The sequence below is a fragment of the Excalfactoria chinensis genome, chromosome 11 (assembly GCF_039878825.1).
Source record: "Excalfactoria chinensis isolate bCotChi1 chromosome 11, bCotChi1.hap2, whole genome shotgun sequence".
Lineage (NCBI taxonomy): Eukaryota > Metazoa > Chordata > Aves > Galliformes > Phasianidae > Excalfactoria > Excalfactoria chinensis.
In genome coordinates, this window is record NC_092835.1 from 877,047 (window position 1) to 893,767 (window position 16,721).

Sequence of the window (16,721 nt, forward strand, 5' to 3'; positions counted from 1 at the left end):
TTCCCCACGGACCCCTTGCCTTGTCCCCAGCTCATGGTGAGGGCCTGGCAGGGGCTGCAGGAAGCATCTCGCACACTGCGCCCACAGCCCAGTCCAGCACAGTGTAGAGCTCAGGGCTGGGAGTGCTCCCCAAGCCCAGAGCTCTAGGACACAACCCCAGAACCCACCAGCCACACACAGTCAGGAAGGGACACAAACAGGCAGACGAGGGGTCACCGCACTGCAGGGTGCTGATCAGAGACGGAACCCTCACCACTGCCCTGCCTGGAAGCAAGGCCTGGAGACAAGCGAGCGTGGAGCTCTCTGGGACCTGCTGTGTGCAGCATCACCTGTTGTGCCACGCTGAGCATCCAACATCCACCCCAAACCTGGCACTCACGGTGGACAGAGGCTTGCAGGACAGGTTGTGCACAAGCATTGTGAATTCTGGTCCCAAGGAGGCAGATGCCCTCGGTGCCCAGGGCCCTCACCTCAGGGCACAGAACGGATGTAAGCTGGAGCTGATGCTACTGCTCGTTTCCCACCTGCCACCAGATAGGGCTCTCAGTTAAGCCCGATCTCACCTATCTGCATAAAGGTGTTATTCTCTGAACTTCCAAGGGGAACAGATCTCACGGATCCTTCTAAGAACGCGAGACAGAAGATGCTACTGAGCACAGCCAAAAAGCAGAACAAACCCAGGCCCTGTTCCTCCCTGCCTGCTCCGAGCCGTAGGAACGTGCCCTTTCCCTGAGCCACACGGAAGTCACACCCGCACACACCGGGGGTCCCCACCTCCCCTCCCGTGAGCGCCCCGCAGCCCAGCGCACCGCAGCGCACAGACCCTCATTGTGCAGCGCCCGGCCCGGGGGGACGGCAGCACAGGAGCAAAGACGAGGCGTCTCCGAGTAGAGGATGTGAACATGAACCTCCCAGCCGGCTGCCTTCTCCCCTTCTCCACCCCCTTCAGCTTTTCTAAAGAAAATAAACACCGGCAGAACCTTCCATTCACTGTCCCCATCCAGCACGCGGGACGCACAAAGGGACATTGCTGCTGCACCAACAGAGGGTCCCCTGAACGGCCAAGCACAAAGGCTGCCTGTGTCCTGCCGGCTGCCAGAATGTCAGAGGGATTATTATTATTTTGGGAGGGGGTCGGGGGTGATTCGGCCCTGAATAAGGTCTCAGTTCAGCTACTTCCAGTGCCCCGCGTGCGGCATCAGAGCTCCCATTTAGTGGCGGTGAACTGGAATTCCCTCCCAGCCCATTAAGCAGATTTACAGTTCCACCCTGGTAGCAGCGAGCACAACTCTGCACTGAGCCCAAGCCCCCTGGGACCCCTGGGAGCCGCCTGCCCATCAGCACCAGCATCGACGGGAGGGGACTGCCCTGCTGCCTCTCACCTGACAGGGACGGCTCCTTTATCCCACAGGCTGACAAAACAATTGCACACCTCTCACCTCCTACAGCCCTCTTTGCACCACCGTTCCATTGCATACAGATCCCAGGTCCCCCTCAAACAGCTCCACGTGACCAAAGCTGCACCCACCACCATCCATGAAAAAAGCCCCGCACGGAGCCACCTGGGGAACCACTGACACCAAGATCAGCAGCTCCTCCAGGCTGCCACGGCCACACACTCCGCTCAGCAATCTACGTGCCCCCAGTTAGCTTAGGGCAGCAACACCAGCATCCCAAGGCACACACAGGGTCCCTGCTGCTGTGGTCCTCTGGGAGGAGCCTGAGGGGAGCAGGACATTCCCCAGCAGAGTTTAGGAGAAGTGAGCATCGTTAGTCTGACAAGAAAACCAGTCTTCCCAGACAGTGGGAGATTAGTCCTTGCTGCTGACCCAGCCTCTGGTGCCCAAGAATCACTGACAACTCTGCCCACTCCACTGCCATGCAGCACAGCCAGGAGAACCTCAGACCTCTTTTCCCTTCCTTTTCTCTGACCAGGCCCGCTGCCCCAACACAGGCACCATTAAGCATTCACTGCAGCCCATCTGGCTGCCTGCATTCACCACTCCTTGGTGAAAGAGCCTTTGCTTTCTGGCCACGCAGAATTCCTGTGGCAGCACATTCATGCAGTGGGGTCAGCTGCAGCTTTCCAGAGGTTCGGGGGTTTGGCCAGAGGTGCAGCAGAATGGAAAGAAAGGGCTCTGCAGGATCTGTCAAGTCCTGGCATATGGTGCCACTGGAGAAACAGGAGCCTGTTGATGTAACTCGCAACCTGAGCAGTAAGCAATAAAAGAGAGCACTTTCATCCGCGAGCTGCAGCCCGGCTCACTGGTGTCCCTCCAAAGCCTGCACAGACATCCACCGCTCAGCTGCCAGGGACCAGCAAACAGCAGCACCAAGATCAGCTTCCACCCAGACCGCGCCGGGGGCCACGCGGGGACACTGCTCCAGCCACACCAAGGAGCTGCTGGCGCCTGAGAACAGAGAGCTGCTGCTGGGGGGCCCAGGGCAGGGCTGTGCCACCGAGCACAGGAGGCTGCACCTCATCTTCTGTCCTTAATCCCAGCCGAGGACAGGAGTGTGCTCTGCCCTGAGCCCCAGCACAGGCCGCATCCTTCTAGAACAGCCTAGGTCCAGCTCTCCACAGGCTCTTCCCATCACCCAGCCTCACTGCAGAGCTCTTTTTCCAGGCTGCAGGCCTCAGGGCTGAGGCTGTTCCACCTGGAGTGACGCGTGCTTGGCAGGAGGACCGACAGCGAGAACAGAGGGAGCCACGGCTGCTCCTGGCAGCACGAGCCCTGCAGACACTGCCATGAACGTCACTAGAGACGAGAACACCACCCCTGCTGGAAAACACCCATCTGCCCAAAAGCTGAGCCATGAGAACAATCCTTCCAGACCAAGTAAAGCTACAGGAATACAAACAAAAGATTGCAGTTATGCTCACATAGTGGTAACTTACAGAAAACCTCACTAAAACCATAGCAAAAAGAGCAGGTCAGACAGCAGCATGCTGCCAGCCAAGAGCTGCCCTGGGGAAGACATGTCCCTGCTCAGCACTTCCCAGGAGCAAGGAACGAGCTCGGGGGCTTCCAAGGGGCAGAGGGCACTCAATCCAGAGTCTCCTTCAGCAGAGGGAGCTAGGCTAGATTAGGGCATCCCTTGTCCAGCTCAGAAGGATTTAATCCCAGCTTACATGTGTGACCTGGCCAACTCCCCAGTCACCAGACTGCTATGCACCGGGAACGGCCTCCTCATCTCCTCAGCAAGCAAGGCAGGATCCAGAAGATAGGCTGTAGGACACACTAAGTCCCTTGCCAGGGCAGGGTCCCCAGAACGCAGCCTTCCCTCCAGAGGAGCAGCAGCAGCCTGGTGCCCACACAGAGCCGGAGCAGAGCCCTGAAGGCCGAGCAACATGAGCAGGGCCCAGGCTGGGTAAGACAGGCAGCATGCAGGACTGCCCCCCCTGCAGCAGCACCTCCCCAGCAAAGCAGCGCTCTGCAGCTTTAAGAGTCCTCCCTCCTGGCCCACAGTGTCAAGGAAAAATCTGACACATTTTTTCTGCCGCACGTTAACGAAGGCGCTAGAACAGCCAGTTGCCTTTTCCATTCATTTTCCACACAGCCCCCTGGGACACCCACTAATGAAAGGGCTGATTGTGCCCTGCCGCAGGAGTGGGCAGGTAGGGCGGGAGCAGTGGCATGACTGGGAGAAAGCAGGAGGGAGCACCATGGGGCTGAGCCCCCAGCACGGGCAGCTTGAGCAGCCCAGCCCTGTGCTGCCAGGCGCCAGCCAGGTCCTTGTGGGCTTTACAGCATGACAGCGGCAAACGAACTTCCTGAGTGTGCCAAGCAAGGATGCAGCGATGCCAAGGCCCTGGGGACACCAGTCATGGCTGCCCCAAGGAGCACAGTGGGGGGACTGCTGGGGCTTTGTCACCTGCAGCAGCAGTGCCAGGGAACAACCCCATGTAGGCCTGTCAGGGGCCGAGCACAATCCACTCCCCACAGGGCAGAGGCCCCTCTCCCCCGCCCCACACCAGCTCTGTGTTCTGTGAGAAGCAGAGCTTTGCTTGGAAAAGACAGAGCGAGCCTTTTCCAGGCCCGCACAGCAGCTTCCACAGCTGAGCCCTGAATGGGTGCCTTTATGCAGAAGCTGCCGCCACAGCCACACTCTGGTGACCACAAATGGCAGCAAATAGCTGAGGGTTTGTGTTTCCGCACAGCTCTGGCACCCTGGCTAACGCAAATCTGGCGGCTGTCACAGCCAGCCCTGCACCCTGCACACAACAGTGCCTTGTTCCCTGATGGGGCCACGCGGCGTGGGGAGACCCCAGCCCTCAGCAGGGACACAGACTGCACGGAGGCCGAGGGACCCAAAGCAGCTCTGGCCAGGCCATACGGACGTACATTTCCCACCGCTCTTGAGCAGGTTCCAGAGGCTGACGGAGGCAGTGCCCAGCAGCTCGTTCCTCAGCGTATGGCAGCTCCACACCTTCAGGTCCAGGTGACTCTGAGCCGTGACATTCCTGAAGACAGAACAGAAGAGGGTCCATTACCACGGCCTCGTCCCTTCTCTTTGCTCAGGAGCAGGCAGTGCCAGGCCTGCCAAGCCAGGGAACAGAAGGGATGCAGGGAAAGCCTTAGGGTGACAGGAGACCGCATCCCCTTACTGGTGACACTCACAGCATCCTCATCAGGGGCAAAGCCCTCTGACATCCAAACAGCCCTAGCTGATGGAGTTGGATGGATCCCCACTAAGGGCTGGGCCTGGGAGCAGGGGACAGCCCCAGCCCCACAGCACAGGGTTGCAGGGACTTACAGGATGAGGATCTCATTCCACAGCAGCTCAGAGCTCCCCATCTGCTTTCCCGTCTTCTTGGTCTCGCTGGGCAGCCCATCGCCCGCCACCTCCACGTAGCAGTTCATCCGTGACTGGCGGCTGTGGGCCTTGGGCTTCACGGACACCACTGAGTGGGACAGGCAGGGGTCAAGCAGCAGCCCCACAGCCACAGCCCCTGCCCAAGGACACTGCTCCACATGTGCACACCCCATCTCTGCCACCAATGCTCTGGGAAGGGGACAGCATTGGGCTGAGACAGCCCCGGTCATGCTTCACCCACTCCCATTTCACCCCACAGACACCTACCATCCCTGTTCAGCTGCTCCCAGCCCCAGGAGCCTGATGAGAGAGCCCATGCTCTATGACAAGCCAGGGACACAGGGGTTCTGCAGGAGCCAAGGGAAGGAGGCAGTTGGCCAGGGAGAACTGCCACGCTCTAGATGGCCATGCCCGGACCAGAGGGCTGTGGGCAGTGCTGGGACACAGCTCCTAGCATCTGGAGCCATCTCGTGGCCGCTGCAGCACAAACACCGCCCTGGCAGAGCCATGGAGCCACATCCCAACAGAGGAGGCAGAGCCCTCCACAGGCAGTGCTCTGCTTCCAGAGGCCATCAGCACCAAGACCTGGTAAGGGCTGCATGCATCACAGAGCCTGGAAAATGGTCCCTCCCTACCAAGGGTGCACCCAAAGCCCAGCTCCCAGCCCTGCACAGGACTCACCTTTCACAGAGAGCTGGGACTTCTCACAGGGCAGCCCTGCCCTGGCCCTGCTGGAGCTTGCAGAGGCCATGTCATCACCCCCGGCCTGGAAGGGAGAGAGAGAGAGATGGGGACTCAGCACTGAGTCTGAGCTGGGGCCCGAAGATATCCTGTGTCCAGCACTGCACACAACAGAAAGAGCACACAGCCAAAAGAGCACACAGCCACTTGGGGCAGCAGCCTGCAGGCAGCCTGGTGAGCAACTCCACCTCACCCCAACCCCAAGGCTGCTGCGGATCCTGGCCATGGGGACAGAGCAACCTCCAGTGCTGCTGAACACCAAACGAACGCCAAAGCCTGCAGGTGAGGGCACAGCATGGTATGTGCGATCCCTTGGAAAGGATAAGACAGCAGCACCATGAGCTGGGTCTGCTCACAGCACAGCAGAGCTGCACGTCCCTCAAGGATGGCCCAAGTGGCTGCCAGGCAGCAAAATACCATGGAAAAATCGGTCCCCTCTACTCCAACACGCTGCAGAGCTGCAGCTCAGAGAGGAGAGGAATCGCAGACTCTCCAACGGCAGGGCCAGACCCCAGCACGGCCTGCACCTCCCCAGGCACTCACCACTTCCTCATGCTGGGGCACTGCACCGCTGACAGCAGCCGCAGCACTTCCCTCTCCCCTGTCTGCCACAGCTTTCCCCTGGAGCTGCACACGTGGCAAAGCAGCAGGTTTTCTACTGAAACGCCTGACCGTGAAGGAGAACCCCAGGGTCAGGGATCACGCAGGAGCACGAGGTGCTCAGTCTGACACCGACAGTCAGCTCCGGTATCACACTGCTCTCACGGGGCCCCGTCTCAACCCCCGCTAACTCCTTTTTAACCCCTCCCGATACCGGCCTGGCACAAGGCTGAGGCCTCACACAGCTCCCCAGGAAGGCACTGCTGGGTGAGGCCATGCAGGGGGACGACAAGGTGCCCCTCCATCCTCTCTGGCAGCTGGGAGCCCAGCTTACAGACTGCGGTCACATCCAGGACCGCCTGTCACTGCAATTACTGCGGCGCACAGATACACAAACATTAGCTGTGCCCACCACAGCGTCGCCGCGGGCGGGGGCAGCTCCCGGGCTGCACGCCGAGTCCCGCCGCCGCCCCCTCAGCCCACAGACACTCACCGCCGCCGCAGCTCCTCACGGGCCCGTCGCTCCCTCCCAGCCAGGCCTCGGCCCGACCTGCCCCGCAGTCGGTGCCCCGGGCCGCCCCGTCAGGCTTCCCCTCCAGGGGCCGGCAGCCACCGCCGGTCAGAGCCCCCGTCACCCCGAACCACCCCGAACGGCACCGGGCCGCTCCGCTCACCGCTCAGCGCCGAGCTCCCGCTTCCGGCTGCAGCGCCGCCGTCATGTGACCCCGCGCGCACCTGACCGCCCCGCCCGGAAGTGCTCCCGCGGCGCCGCTCCCATCAGACCCCGCGCGGCGCGACACGGCGGACATGGCGGACACGGCGCGGGTGCCGCACGTGGTGGCCGACGCCGGCGCGTTCCTGAGCGGCGCCGCGCTGCAGGTACGGACCAAGAAGCCCGGAGAGGCTCCGGAACGGGGTGGGCGGGGGCCGCTCCGCGCCGGGCTGACCCGCGGCCCGCCCGCAGGACGTGGCGCAGAGCGTGTACACCGTGCCCGAAGTGCTGGCCGAGATCCGGGACCGGCGGGCGCGGCGCCGCCTGGCTGCGCTGCCCTACGAGCTGCAGCTGCGCCGCCCGAGGGCCGACTTCGTGCGGACGGGTGAGTGAGGGCGGGGGGCTGCTCGGATGTCGGGCTGCTCGTAACGGGCTGCTCGTAACGGGCTGCTCGTAACGGGCTGCTCGGATATCGGGCTGCTCATAACGAGCTGCTGGTGCCCGCAGTCACCGAATTCGCCAAGCGCACCGGGGACTTCCCCAGCCTGTCGGCCGCCGACCTGCAGGTGTTGGCGCTCACCTGCCAGATGCAGACCGAGATCGCGGGGCCGGGCAGCGTCCGCCTGCAGCCCCCGGACAAGGTAAGGGGGGGATGGGGATGGGGTGAGGATGGGGATGTGATGCTGGGGTAGGGATGGGGATGGGGTGGGTTGCAGGCGCTGCTGAGCCCGGCGCTGCCCACAGGTGCAGCTCAGCTCCAGCCCACGGCACCCCGAGGCCACGCTGCACCTCGCCGGCTTCCACCTGCCTACCAAGGTATGAGGGGAGATGGGGACAAGGAGGGGCTGTGAGGGCTGAGAGGAACGGGGATGTGGAGCCCGCGGCTGCGGTGTCTCCCCCAGCACAAGCGCCCGCGGAGGAGCCAGCAGCAGCACGGCCCTGACAGCAGCACGGAGCTGCCTGACAACGCTGAGTTCAGCTCCTTCCTCTACTGGAGGCTGCCCCTGCCTGACATTGAGGACGAGCTCCAGGAGATGTTGGTGAGGCTGCTGTGCTCACTGCCCTGCATCCCGGCTCCTTGGCATACACGGCACCAACTGCCCGTCTCTGCAGAAAACACACAACGTCTCCAGCAGAACAACAGCCACTGATGAGTGCCAGAGCTCAGATGGGGATGGTGCTGAGGAGGAAGGGAGTGATGATGACGACGAGGGCTGGATAACACCAAGCAACCTCAAGCAGGTCCAGCAGGACACGGGGCACTGCGACACCGTGCCTGCCAACGTGCAGGTGGGCTGTGTCACCACAGATTTCTCCATGCAGGTGAGTGTTGCCTCACATGGCACTGGCTCCAGCCCATAGCTCGGTTGGTCCCACACACGTACCATACAAAAGTCAACCTGCGGTGCTTTCTTTTGTGTTCAAAGCTGTCAGTTCTCCACACAGCAGAGGCCTACGCAGAGCCCATTGGCTTTGCTGTCCTTGTCCTCTCGCTGCCCGGGCAGGCAAACTTGGTTGGAGCTCCTGGGCTCATGGCATCTCGCTTTCTCCCCCTCATGGCAGAACGTGCTGCTGCAGATGGGCCTCCACGTGCTGGCAGTGAATGGCATGCTGATCCGCCAGGCCCGGAGCCACATCCTGCGCTGCCACGGCTGCTTCAGGTGTGGGCACAGCACCACCAGGGCGAGGGGCAGCCTCTGGGGCTGGGCAGCGATCCCACTCCTGGGCTGAGCCTCTGCTCTAGTAAATCCCCTCTGTCTGTGTCTCCCACAGTACAACTTCGGACATGACCAAGGTCTTCTGCCCTCACTGCGGTAACAAGACGCTGAAGAAAGTTGCAGTGAGCGTCAGTGAGGATGGGAGCCTCCACATGCACTTCTCCCGCAACCCCAAGGTGCTGAACCCGCGGGGACTCAGGGTGAGTTGCTGCATGGGCTGGGCCGGGTAGAGCTGTGGTTGCCTTCCAGATGTTCCACTTACTGCAGGGACTCTTGGGCTCCTTTGGCTGAGTTCTCTCTAAACCGGCAGTCACCGTGAAGATCCTCTAACCAAGAGCTGCCCCCGAGGTTTAACAGTCTGTTCTTTGGGCAGTACCCGCTGCCAGCACCACAGGGAGGGAAGCACGCCAACAACCCGCACCTGGTGGAGGACCAGCCCTTCCCGCAGCAGCGGCTCTCCCGCAAGGCCAGGCAGAAGACCAACGTCTTCGACCCCGACTACATCGCGGGGCTCTCGCCCTTTGCAGAAAATGATATCTACAGTCGCGCAGCCAACCTGCAAATCCGGGACACGGCACTGGGCGCTGGTAGGAGGCGCCTGAACCCCAATGCTGTGACAAAGAAGTTTGTGAAGAGGAGATGAAAGGCAGTTCAGGGCCTTCAGCAGTGCAGCTGCGAGAGAAAGGGAAAGCTGGGCTGCCTGGGGGCTGCGTGGCACCTGGTGGCAGCATGAAGGTGAGATGCCTGCCGTGCCGGCACCCAGCCTTTCCTTCTGGGCTTCTTCAGGTGTCTGTGGGGCAGGCAGCAGCTCTGGGTGTGTGAAGCACTGACCCTGACTGCCTGCCAGACCCAGCACATGTGGAGAGTGCTGGCTGCGCTCCTAGTGAGGTGGTGGCATTTCTGTTTGTTTCCAAGGGCACGGTGTTGAATGACAGCATTGCGAATAAACACGAAATGCTACACCACCGTGACTCAGTCTTTTGTCCATTGAAGGGGAGGCAGGGCGGTTGGGCTGGGGTCCACCAGCAGCTCCTTGGGGCAGTTTCTACCAGGGCACTCCCTGACAAGCAGGTATTAATCGCAAACATTGTAGCCAGCCCAGCCCTTGCTGGGGCTCTGTGCCTGTCTGCACCTGCACAACAACACAAGCCACCGCACCAGCACTGCATGGCTGCTTCTGTAGCTACACGTTGCTGGACGCGGGGCAGGGTATGTGCTCACATCGGGATGGGGAGGGCACGGGGCAGTGTGCACACCCCTGGGGAAGCCCCAGGCAGGTGACAGCCCCCGGCTCTCACCACAGCAGGGCAGACCAGTAACACTAACACGGCGAGCTGGTGGCTTCCAGGGGAGTGAAAGCAGCACAGGGCAGGGTGTAGCTGCCCGAGGGCAGCGGGTGATGCCCCAGGGAAGGGATGCAGGCAGGGACACGGCCGGGGACACACCACGAATCTCGTGTGCCAGCAGCGGCGCGGCACCAGTGAGTCTCGGTACTGCACGCTCCGCCCCTCGGCCGGCCCCCTGATCTCAGCAAGCCCTGCCCGTAGCGAAGTTCAGCCCGGCACTTGTAGCAGCCACGAGCCGCGTTCCTGCCTCGCTCCTGGGAGCCCAGCCGCCCCGGCAATGGCAGGTAGGTCGGCACTAGTACCGGTACAGCTGGATCCTGCCCGGGGACAGTGCGCGGTACCAGCGCCTCGATGCTGCTGGGTCCAGCTGTGCTTTCCTCTCTATAGCACCAATCTGGAGCAGATGATTAACTGCGCCACTAACTGCTGCCTTCATGGGCTCATGTGGCCTTGGAGCTGCAGCTCCTGGCACGGACTGCCTGGGGCAGCAGTGGGTGCTGGTAGGGATTGGTGAGGGGGCAGCTGTAAGGGGGTCTACCATCCACGTGGCACCCACCAGGCTCTGCAGGGCAGTGTGGACTGCTCCTAAGTACAGCCATGTGGGTCCATTGGCCCCAGTGCCACTGCTGAGCCGCTCTCTCCCACAGGCCGCAAGGCGCTCATTGTGCTGGCACACCCTGAGAAAACCTCTTTCAACCACGCCATGGCAGCAGCAGCCAGCAGCACGCTGCGGGACAGGGGCTGGGAAGTCACCATCTCCGACCTCTACGCCATAGGGTTCAATGCTGTGCTCTCACGGAACGACATCACCGGTACGAGTGCGGCCGTCATCCCCATCAGCCCCCCAACCCGTCATTCCTCCCTGAGCCCCCACCTCCCCGCAGGGCCCCTCAAAAACCCCGACTGCTTTGTCTATGAGATGGAGACGGCGCATGCGTGGAAGGAGGGACGCCTCAGCAGCGACATCGTTGCTGAGCAGAAGAAGATCGAAGCGGCTGACCTGATCATCTTCCAGGCACGACTGCGGTGCAGTCTATGAAGACTGCATGGGCTGGGGTGATTTTGCAGGGGGTGGCTGGTTTTGGAGGGGCTGTTTCAGGGGCTGGGAAGAACAGCAGCACTCGCTGCCTGACCCAGCACCGCCTGTGCCCGCAGTTCCCACTGCAGTGGTTTGGGATGCCAGCCATCCTCAAGGGCTGGTTTGACCGCGTTTTCACCGATGGCTTCGCCTACTCCATGGCCACCATGTATGACCAGGGACCCTTCCAGGTAGGCCTTGGGGCAGTGGGGGAACACGTGCTGGCCCTACAGCTCCTCCTTCCCCCCCCCCTTCCCATCCTCAGAAGAAGAAAGCCATGCTGTCACTCACCACTGGCGGGATGGGCTCCATGTACAGCCCCAGCGGCATCAACGGCGACATGAACGTGCTGCTCTGGCCCATGCAGGTAGTACGGACGGGGCTGGGGACAGCGTGGTGCTGGGCGCACTGTGCTGACAGCTCCTCCCGCCCCGGCGGCAGCGGGGGGCCCTGCACTTCTGCGGCTTCCAGGTGCTGGCACCCCAGATTTGCTACAGCGTGCGCTACGCGAGCCCTGAGGCGCGGGCACAGATGCTGAGTGCGTGGAAGAGCCGCCTGGCAGCCGTGGAGCAGGAGAAGCCCCTCAGCTTCGTCCCCAACAGCTGCTTCGAGATGAGCCCGGCCGGTGGCTTTGTGCTGAAGCGCGAGGTGCTGGCGCAGCAGGAGGGGCAGCAGCACGGGCTGACGGTGGGGCAGCACCTGGGCAAGGCTGTGCCCCTCGATGGGCAGCTCCGGGCCCGGGAGTAGCAGCCAGGCCCTGCACCTGCACTGAGGCCACGACCTGAACTCACAGAACTGTTTTTTCCACATTCCTGACATTTTGCTGCAGAATTGTACTCAAAATCAAAGCCTCCAAGGCACAAGGGCTGGGGCCTGTGGTTGGGGCCTGTGTGAATGCAACAATAAACTGAGGTCCAGAACCTGGTGGCGTTGTGCTCTTCTCTGCCCCCATCAGGCAGTGCAGACCCAGGCCCAGCTCTGCTGCACATGCACCCACGGGACGGGCCGTGCACTGGGGCAGTATTTGAGCTGAGGAATCTGGAGGACAATCTGGATTGAAGTTAAAAGAAAGGGATCTGAGGGCTTCTCCAAGCCAGCAGGCATCACTGCAGAGAAAGAAGCATGACGCTGGCTAAGCCACGTGGGGTTGGGAGGCCTGAGCTGGGGGGGCTCCATCCATAGCAGCGTGCATTGGATTATCAGCGTGGGACTGAGCTCAGAGGGAGAGCGAGGCTGTGCCAGGCTGCAGGAAGGAGTTCCTCTGCTCCCTTTTCTCACCCGCTCAGAAGCTGAGGGGGCACCATGACAGTGACTCAGCTCTCGGGACAGTCCCTGCCCACAGAGGTCATGGCCAGGAGCCAGGACTTGGATGCATCATTGAAAAGAAATGCTAACAGGAAACTGAACACCCACACAGCAACACACGCCAACACACGCCCCTTCCTCCCACAACAAGCAAATCGGTGCCACGTTTCCTCCTGTCGTGTTACAACAGAGTTCAAGGGTCTGATCTCTGCTCCAGTATCATACAGCAGTGCATTCTGGCAGTGCTCAGGGGAACTTTAATGTTTTTGTTCCTTACCTCTGTTGCAGTTTTCCCCATCCAGGCGGTGCACAAAGCCCACGTTACCACGCATCGGAGCACTCTCTGCACAAGCTGACTTCTGCCAAGTTGTATCCCTGCTATTTCTCCAGCTTGCACATCCACCTGAAAATTCCAAGAAGGAACTACCTCAGACCGTGCACTGCCTGCCTTGCCCACAAAGCATCATCTTGTTCAAGCTTACCCTCTAAGAATGCAGCCACACTTACCGAGGCATACTTTCAGTTACAGTAATTGATCATACTCCCCTAGTCTATCCATTACACCTCCTTGCATCCAGCTGAGCCATGAGGCAGATCCCAGACCTCAGCCTTGCTGCCAGCTCTGCCCGAGCCGAGTGGGGTGAAGCCACTGCCAGCCCTGCAGGAGAGCCCACGGACAGGGCTGTGGGAGACCGCAGAGGGAATCCCAGCTCAGGCAAACCATGAAATACCTCCCTGAAAGCTCTGCAACTCACAGCTGGGGTTTGGGTAGTAAGCAACCTAAGAGACCTCAAACCCCAAAATGAAAAAGAAACATTACAATTTTCCACCCTACAGTGTATGTATGTCACAGTGCCCCTTCCTATGCCACAGCACAACCAAAGGCACAAATCCATGCACTTCTGTCTACACAGTCACATTTTTTCCCCAGCAGAAAGGCGTCCTTGAAAAGAACCACCACAAGACTTTACACTGCAAAATGAAAACTTTCATTGTTTTATTCTTGACTGCAGCTGTTTACAGAAATATAGTTGCGAGTATACAAATGTCCCAATAGAAGCAAAATATTTTATTTTTTAATATTCAACAAGTTATCACAGGATAGCTAAAAACATAGATGCAAATGAAATATCCCCCTCAGAACAAACCGAAAGCACTGGGGATCAGTGCTCTGAAAATCCCATCTACGAAAGCCATATACACAGAAATGCACAGGGAATATCTGGTGCTACTTTCACATTGCAGGACAAGGGAAAAGGCAGCTCAGCGGTTGATCAGTGCACTGCAGGAGAACATGGCAGAAAAGGCGGCACCACGAGACAGACTCAGGTGTTAACAGAGGTAGAATGCTCTGATCTGAAAGGTTTTGGAGCTTACTCACCAGCAACGAGCTTTAGTCAAAATGTGGAGTCGCCTCCTTTCCAATAGTGTTTAAAATTAAAAAGCTTCAGCAACGCTGTGGGCTTTTAAGTGGGACACTGGAACTTGTCTCCAGGTCCACCACTCCTGGGGTGGGGAGGCAGTGCCTGGGGGCTGCAGGGCACAGCAATGCTGCTTGGCAGCCTGGGCCAGGGGGCAGCTCTGCAGACTAAAGGGAAGTTAAGGCAATTTACATTGTCCAAACATGGGACCCTTTCCTCATCTACTTTACAATAAATGCACACAGCATCTTCAGCAGTTCTGGAGGCTAAACTGAGCATTGCAAAGAATTTTGGTGAGTAACCCATAGGAGGCAGTGAAATCCTCTTGTTCCTCACCTCGTCCCAGTACAGTGATATGTTATGAGCAATTTCATCCATTGAGATAGCAAAAGCTACAGGTCTCCAAGCTCCAGCAGCAGTGGAAATCATCTCAGAGAAAAGAAATGAGGATGCTACTTTCAGTTTAGCAGAGATGCTCTGACAAAACCTGCACCAGGACAACAGTGTCTATTCATCAACCTCACACCAAACCGCAGTGAAATCCACCAGATTTGGCATGAGGAGTCACGGTGGACAAAGCACACACTGCTGACTTTTCAATCTAGGTTTCCTTTTAGGGAGCTCAACATCTCAGACAACCTGCAGGAAATCAATATGGGTTGGGACAGCATTCCCCATAGGTAGGAACTGGGGAGAGCTCTCACAGGGCTCCAGGGAGACGGTGCTCCAGATATCAACTACTTCAATACAAATATAAGCAAGTTTAGAGATGCTCCCCCTGACATGCGAGGATCGGAGCAAAGAGAAGAGGAATGCCTACAGAGTAAGCCTCAGCATCACAACCCAACCACAACCCAAGCTGAGCTGCTGCCGATATCCCTTGCTACGCAAAGATTCACAACCCCACTGTAAGAACAGTGCTGGTGTCAGCTCAGCTGAGCACACACACCACTGCTCCGTGCCTGCAGGAGCTGCTCACAGACGCAGACAGGAAGCGGTGCTAATGACAGCCCTGGCTGAGCTGCTGGAGGGGAGCACACGGAGCACATATGGTGCAGATAGTGTGCACTGCCATGGTGCCCGTCCTGTGGGCTGACCTGACAACGCTGCCGGTTCACAACACATTCACACAACTATTACTAAAAATGTACAAAAATACAAAACTGTACAGCTGACTTCAACAGCCACTTTAACCCACAGACATGAGTGACTTCCAAAAGCAGAGACAGCTCCTGAAGCAACGCCACCAACAGTGCCACACGTACAGTACTGAAAGGTGCTCTACAGCTACCAGCCAGCTGCTGGAAAACCTCAGTAAATATGAAAAAAGGAATATAATTTCAAGGTAATAAAAATGTAAATATAGCAGTACTCTATACGTGTCTATTGACTATTTATAATAGATATGTGACTCCTCTATATACATATCTACAATCCTAGAATATACAGGCATTGCCTATTTACACACCTACACTGCTTGTATGAAAGGCAAAGCCTCTCCTGCGTGACCCCTCAGCTGACTGCTGCCATACACAGCCAGCGTAATCGGTCTGAATGTGAACATGAAGCACTCACAACCTATCCCAAAAGACTACTCCAAATTAAAGAGACAACCCCCAAAACAAATGAACACCTTCCACCCACAACTCACGGTTGAGCGCATGCAAAGCAATTCTTTCTCTTCCCTCTCGCTCAGATTTGTGTCTGCAATTTTTAGCACTCCTCTCCTGTAATAACTCTGAAAAAACAAACCAACATCATGCAGATACGTGAGACTGAAAAACTGACAGGAAAGTCCTTACCAGCTCTTAATGAATGGGCACATGCGTGCCTGCACATGCGTTAAGCAGGAACTGTGCTTAGCTTTAGTCCAATAGAAACTTCTGATTTTGATTTTTAATAAGCCAAAATGCTACTCGACCTGTGACTTAAAACATCCCTCAAGTCAAACACAAGCTTCTCACTGGCTTGGGATTCCTTCTGAAGACTCTAGAAATGAATGAAAAAGCTGTTCAGACGAGTTTCATTTTTAGAAACTACATCATAAATTGTATCACAACCCTTCCATTTTGATCCCGTTAAAGCAGGGCAATGCCCATCAACACAGTTTCATTCTATCTTAAAACTGAATTACTGCCCGTGATTTTAAAATCATATATATATGATTTTAAGATTTATATATATGATATATACAGAACAGCTGGTGATTAAACCTCTACTTGGAAGCAGTAAGGTTGAAATTGTTTCTTGAACTATTTTGATGTTAAATAGCAAAGCTCTGGGCTTCAGAAACTGCTGGAGGAGTAAGCAGCAAAGAGGCAATTAATACCAAAAAGTGGAGTTGCTAACGAAGCACGCTCATTACTTTGTGTATGATGCTATTCATACACAGTTTTGTTTGCTGTTTCTTCTTTACTTGTAAAACAAGGTACAGGCAGACAGGAACCCAAGGCTGGTAGTCAGCAAATGCAGCTCTGTAGCTTTTAATCTGTGCCAATAAACCTGTTCCATAAGCCATCAGGTACAACAGGTGCTGGGCAGGCAGCAGAGAAGGCATCTACAACTGGAGGAACAGCCCATGTTTAGGACGGAGGCTCAGAGGGCTTCAGAGAGAGCTCAAGCAGCAAACAAACAGAAAACCCATCACAGCAACACAGCTCTGGTTTTTCCACTAGTTTTTTTCACCTAGTAATATTTCTTGCATTTAACTGCTGCGTTGCGTATGACAGCAGGTTCTTTTTTTACAGTAACATTAGGAACTTCAAATGTACAGACTAAATGTGTCAGTATCTTCCTACTTTCTCCAGCAAAATGGATTAGATGTGATATCACTACCTCTCCGCTCTGTGCCAGCAAGCATCCACCAGCCCCCAGTCTAACAGGCACACCAGCATCAACTCACAGAGGAGTAAGCCAAGGGAGTAAAAATGCAGAATAAGCTCCAGTTATCAATACCAACTGGTTTGTCACTGATGCCCAGGA

The 16,721-nt window shown here is 57.6% G+C and overlaps 3 protein-coding genes across 7 annotated transcripts in view; 2 read left to right on the forward strand and 1 right to left on the reverse strand.

Moving 5' to 3' along the window:
* WWP2 (WW domain containing E3 ubiquitin protein ligase 2) overlaps positions 1–6,904 on the reverse strand; it is a 31,792-nt gene extending 24,888 nt beyond the window's left edge. For 2 of the 4 annotated variants that reach the window (XM_072346127.1, XM_072346125.1), the window contains exons 1-4: positions 6,834–6,904; positions 5,500–5,584; positions 4,759–4,906; positions 4,347–4,465 (exon numbers count right to left, since the gene is read on the reverse strand). In XM_072346127.1, the coding sequence (XP_072202228.1) occupies positions 4,347–4,465; positions 4,759–4,906; positions 5,500–5,569 (337 nt within the window). In that variant the 5' untranslated portion in view covers positions 5,570–5,584; positions 6,834–6,904. Of the gene's footprint in view, positions 1–4,346; positions 4,466–4,758; positions 4,907–5,499; positions 5,585–6,652; positions 6,790–6,833 lie in introns of those variants that run through there. The other 2 variants (XM_072346126.1, XM_072346128.1) reach the window with 2 other exon arrangements.
* Positions 6,901–9,558, forward strand: NOB1 (NIN1 (RPN12) binding protein 1 homolog). The gene is made up of 9 exons (XM_072346130.1): positions 6,901–7,038; positions 7,124–7,256; positions 7,379–7,512; positions 7,616–7,687; positions 7,774–7,911; positions 7,985–8,194; positions 8,435–8,532; positions 8,645–8,789; positions 8,963–9,558. The coding sequence occupies exons 1-9, from the start codon at positions 6,967–6,969 to the stop codon at positions 9,230–9,232; spliced, it is 1,272 nt and encodes a 423-aa protein (XP_072202231.1). The 5' UTR covers positions 6,901–6,966; the 3' UTR covers positions 9,233–9,558.
* A 557-nt stretch (positions 9,559–10,115) lies between these two features.
* NQO1 (NAD(P)H quinone dehydrogenase 1) lies at positions 10,116–11,931 on the forward strand. Of its 2 annotated transcripts, none has more exons than XM_072346651.1 (6): positions 10,116–10,219; positions 10,583–10,747; positions 10,820–10,950; positions 11,091–11,204; positions 11,279–11,380; positions 11,455–11,931. In XM_072346651.1, the coding sequence occupies exons 1-6, from the start codon at positions 10,213–10,215 to the stop codon at positions 11,758–11,760; spliced, it is 825 nt and encodes a 274-aa protein (XP_072202752.1). In that variant the 5' UTR covers positions 10,116–10,212; the 3' UTR covers positions 11,761–11,931. The 2 variants fall into 2 exon arrangements, with proteins under 2 accessions (XP_072202752.1, XP_072202753.1); XM_072346652.1 differs by having other exon boundaries at positions 11,485–11,893.
* Positions 11,932–16,721: the final 4,790 nt, after the last annotated feature.

What these genes read in the sequence shown, in the direction of transcription:
- NQO1 (XM_072346651.1), top strand. An exon ending in CTGACCTGATCATCTTCCAG is followed by an intron (nt 10,951 to 11,090) that starts GCACGACTGCGG and finishes CTGTGCCCGCAG; the next exon opens with TTCCCACTGCAGTGGTTTGG. An exon ending in TGCTGCTCTGGCCCATGCAG is followed by an intron (nt 11,381 to 11,454) that starts GTAGTACGGACG and finishes CCCCGGCGGCAG; the next exon opens with CGGGGGGCCCTGCACTTCTG.
- NOB1 (XM_072346130.1), top strand. Translation starts at nt 6,967, where the DNA reads ATGGCGGACACGGCGCGGGTGCCGCACGTGGTGGCCGACGCCGGCGCG. An exon ending in TGAGCGGCGCCGCGCTGCAG is followed by an intron (nt 7,039 to 7,123) that starts GTACGGACCAAG and finishes GCCCGCCCGCAG; the next exon opens with GACGTGGCGCAGAGCGTGTA. An exon ending in CGCTGCCACGGCTGCTTCAG is followed by an intron (nt 8,533 to 8,644) that starts GTGTGGGCACAG and finishes TGTCTCCCACAG; the next exon opens with TACAACTTCGGACATGACCA.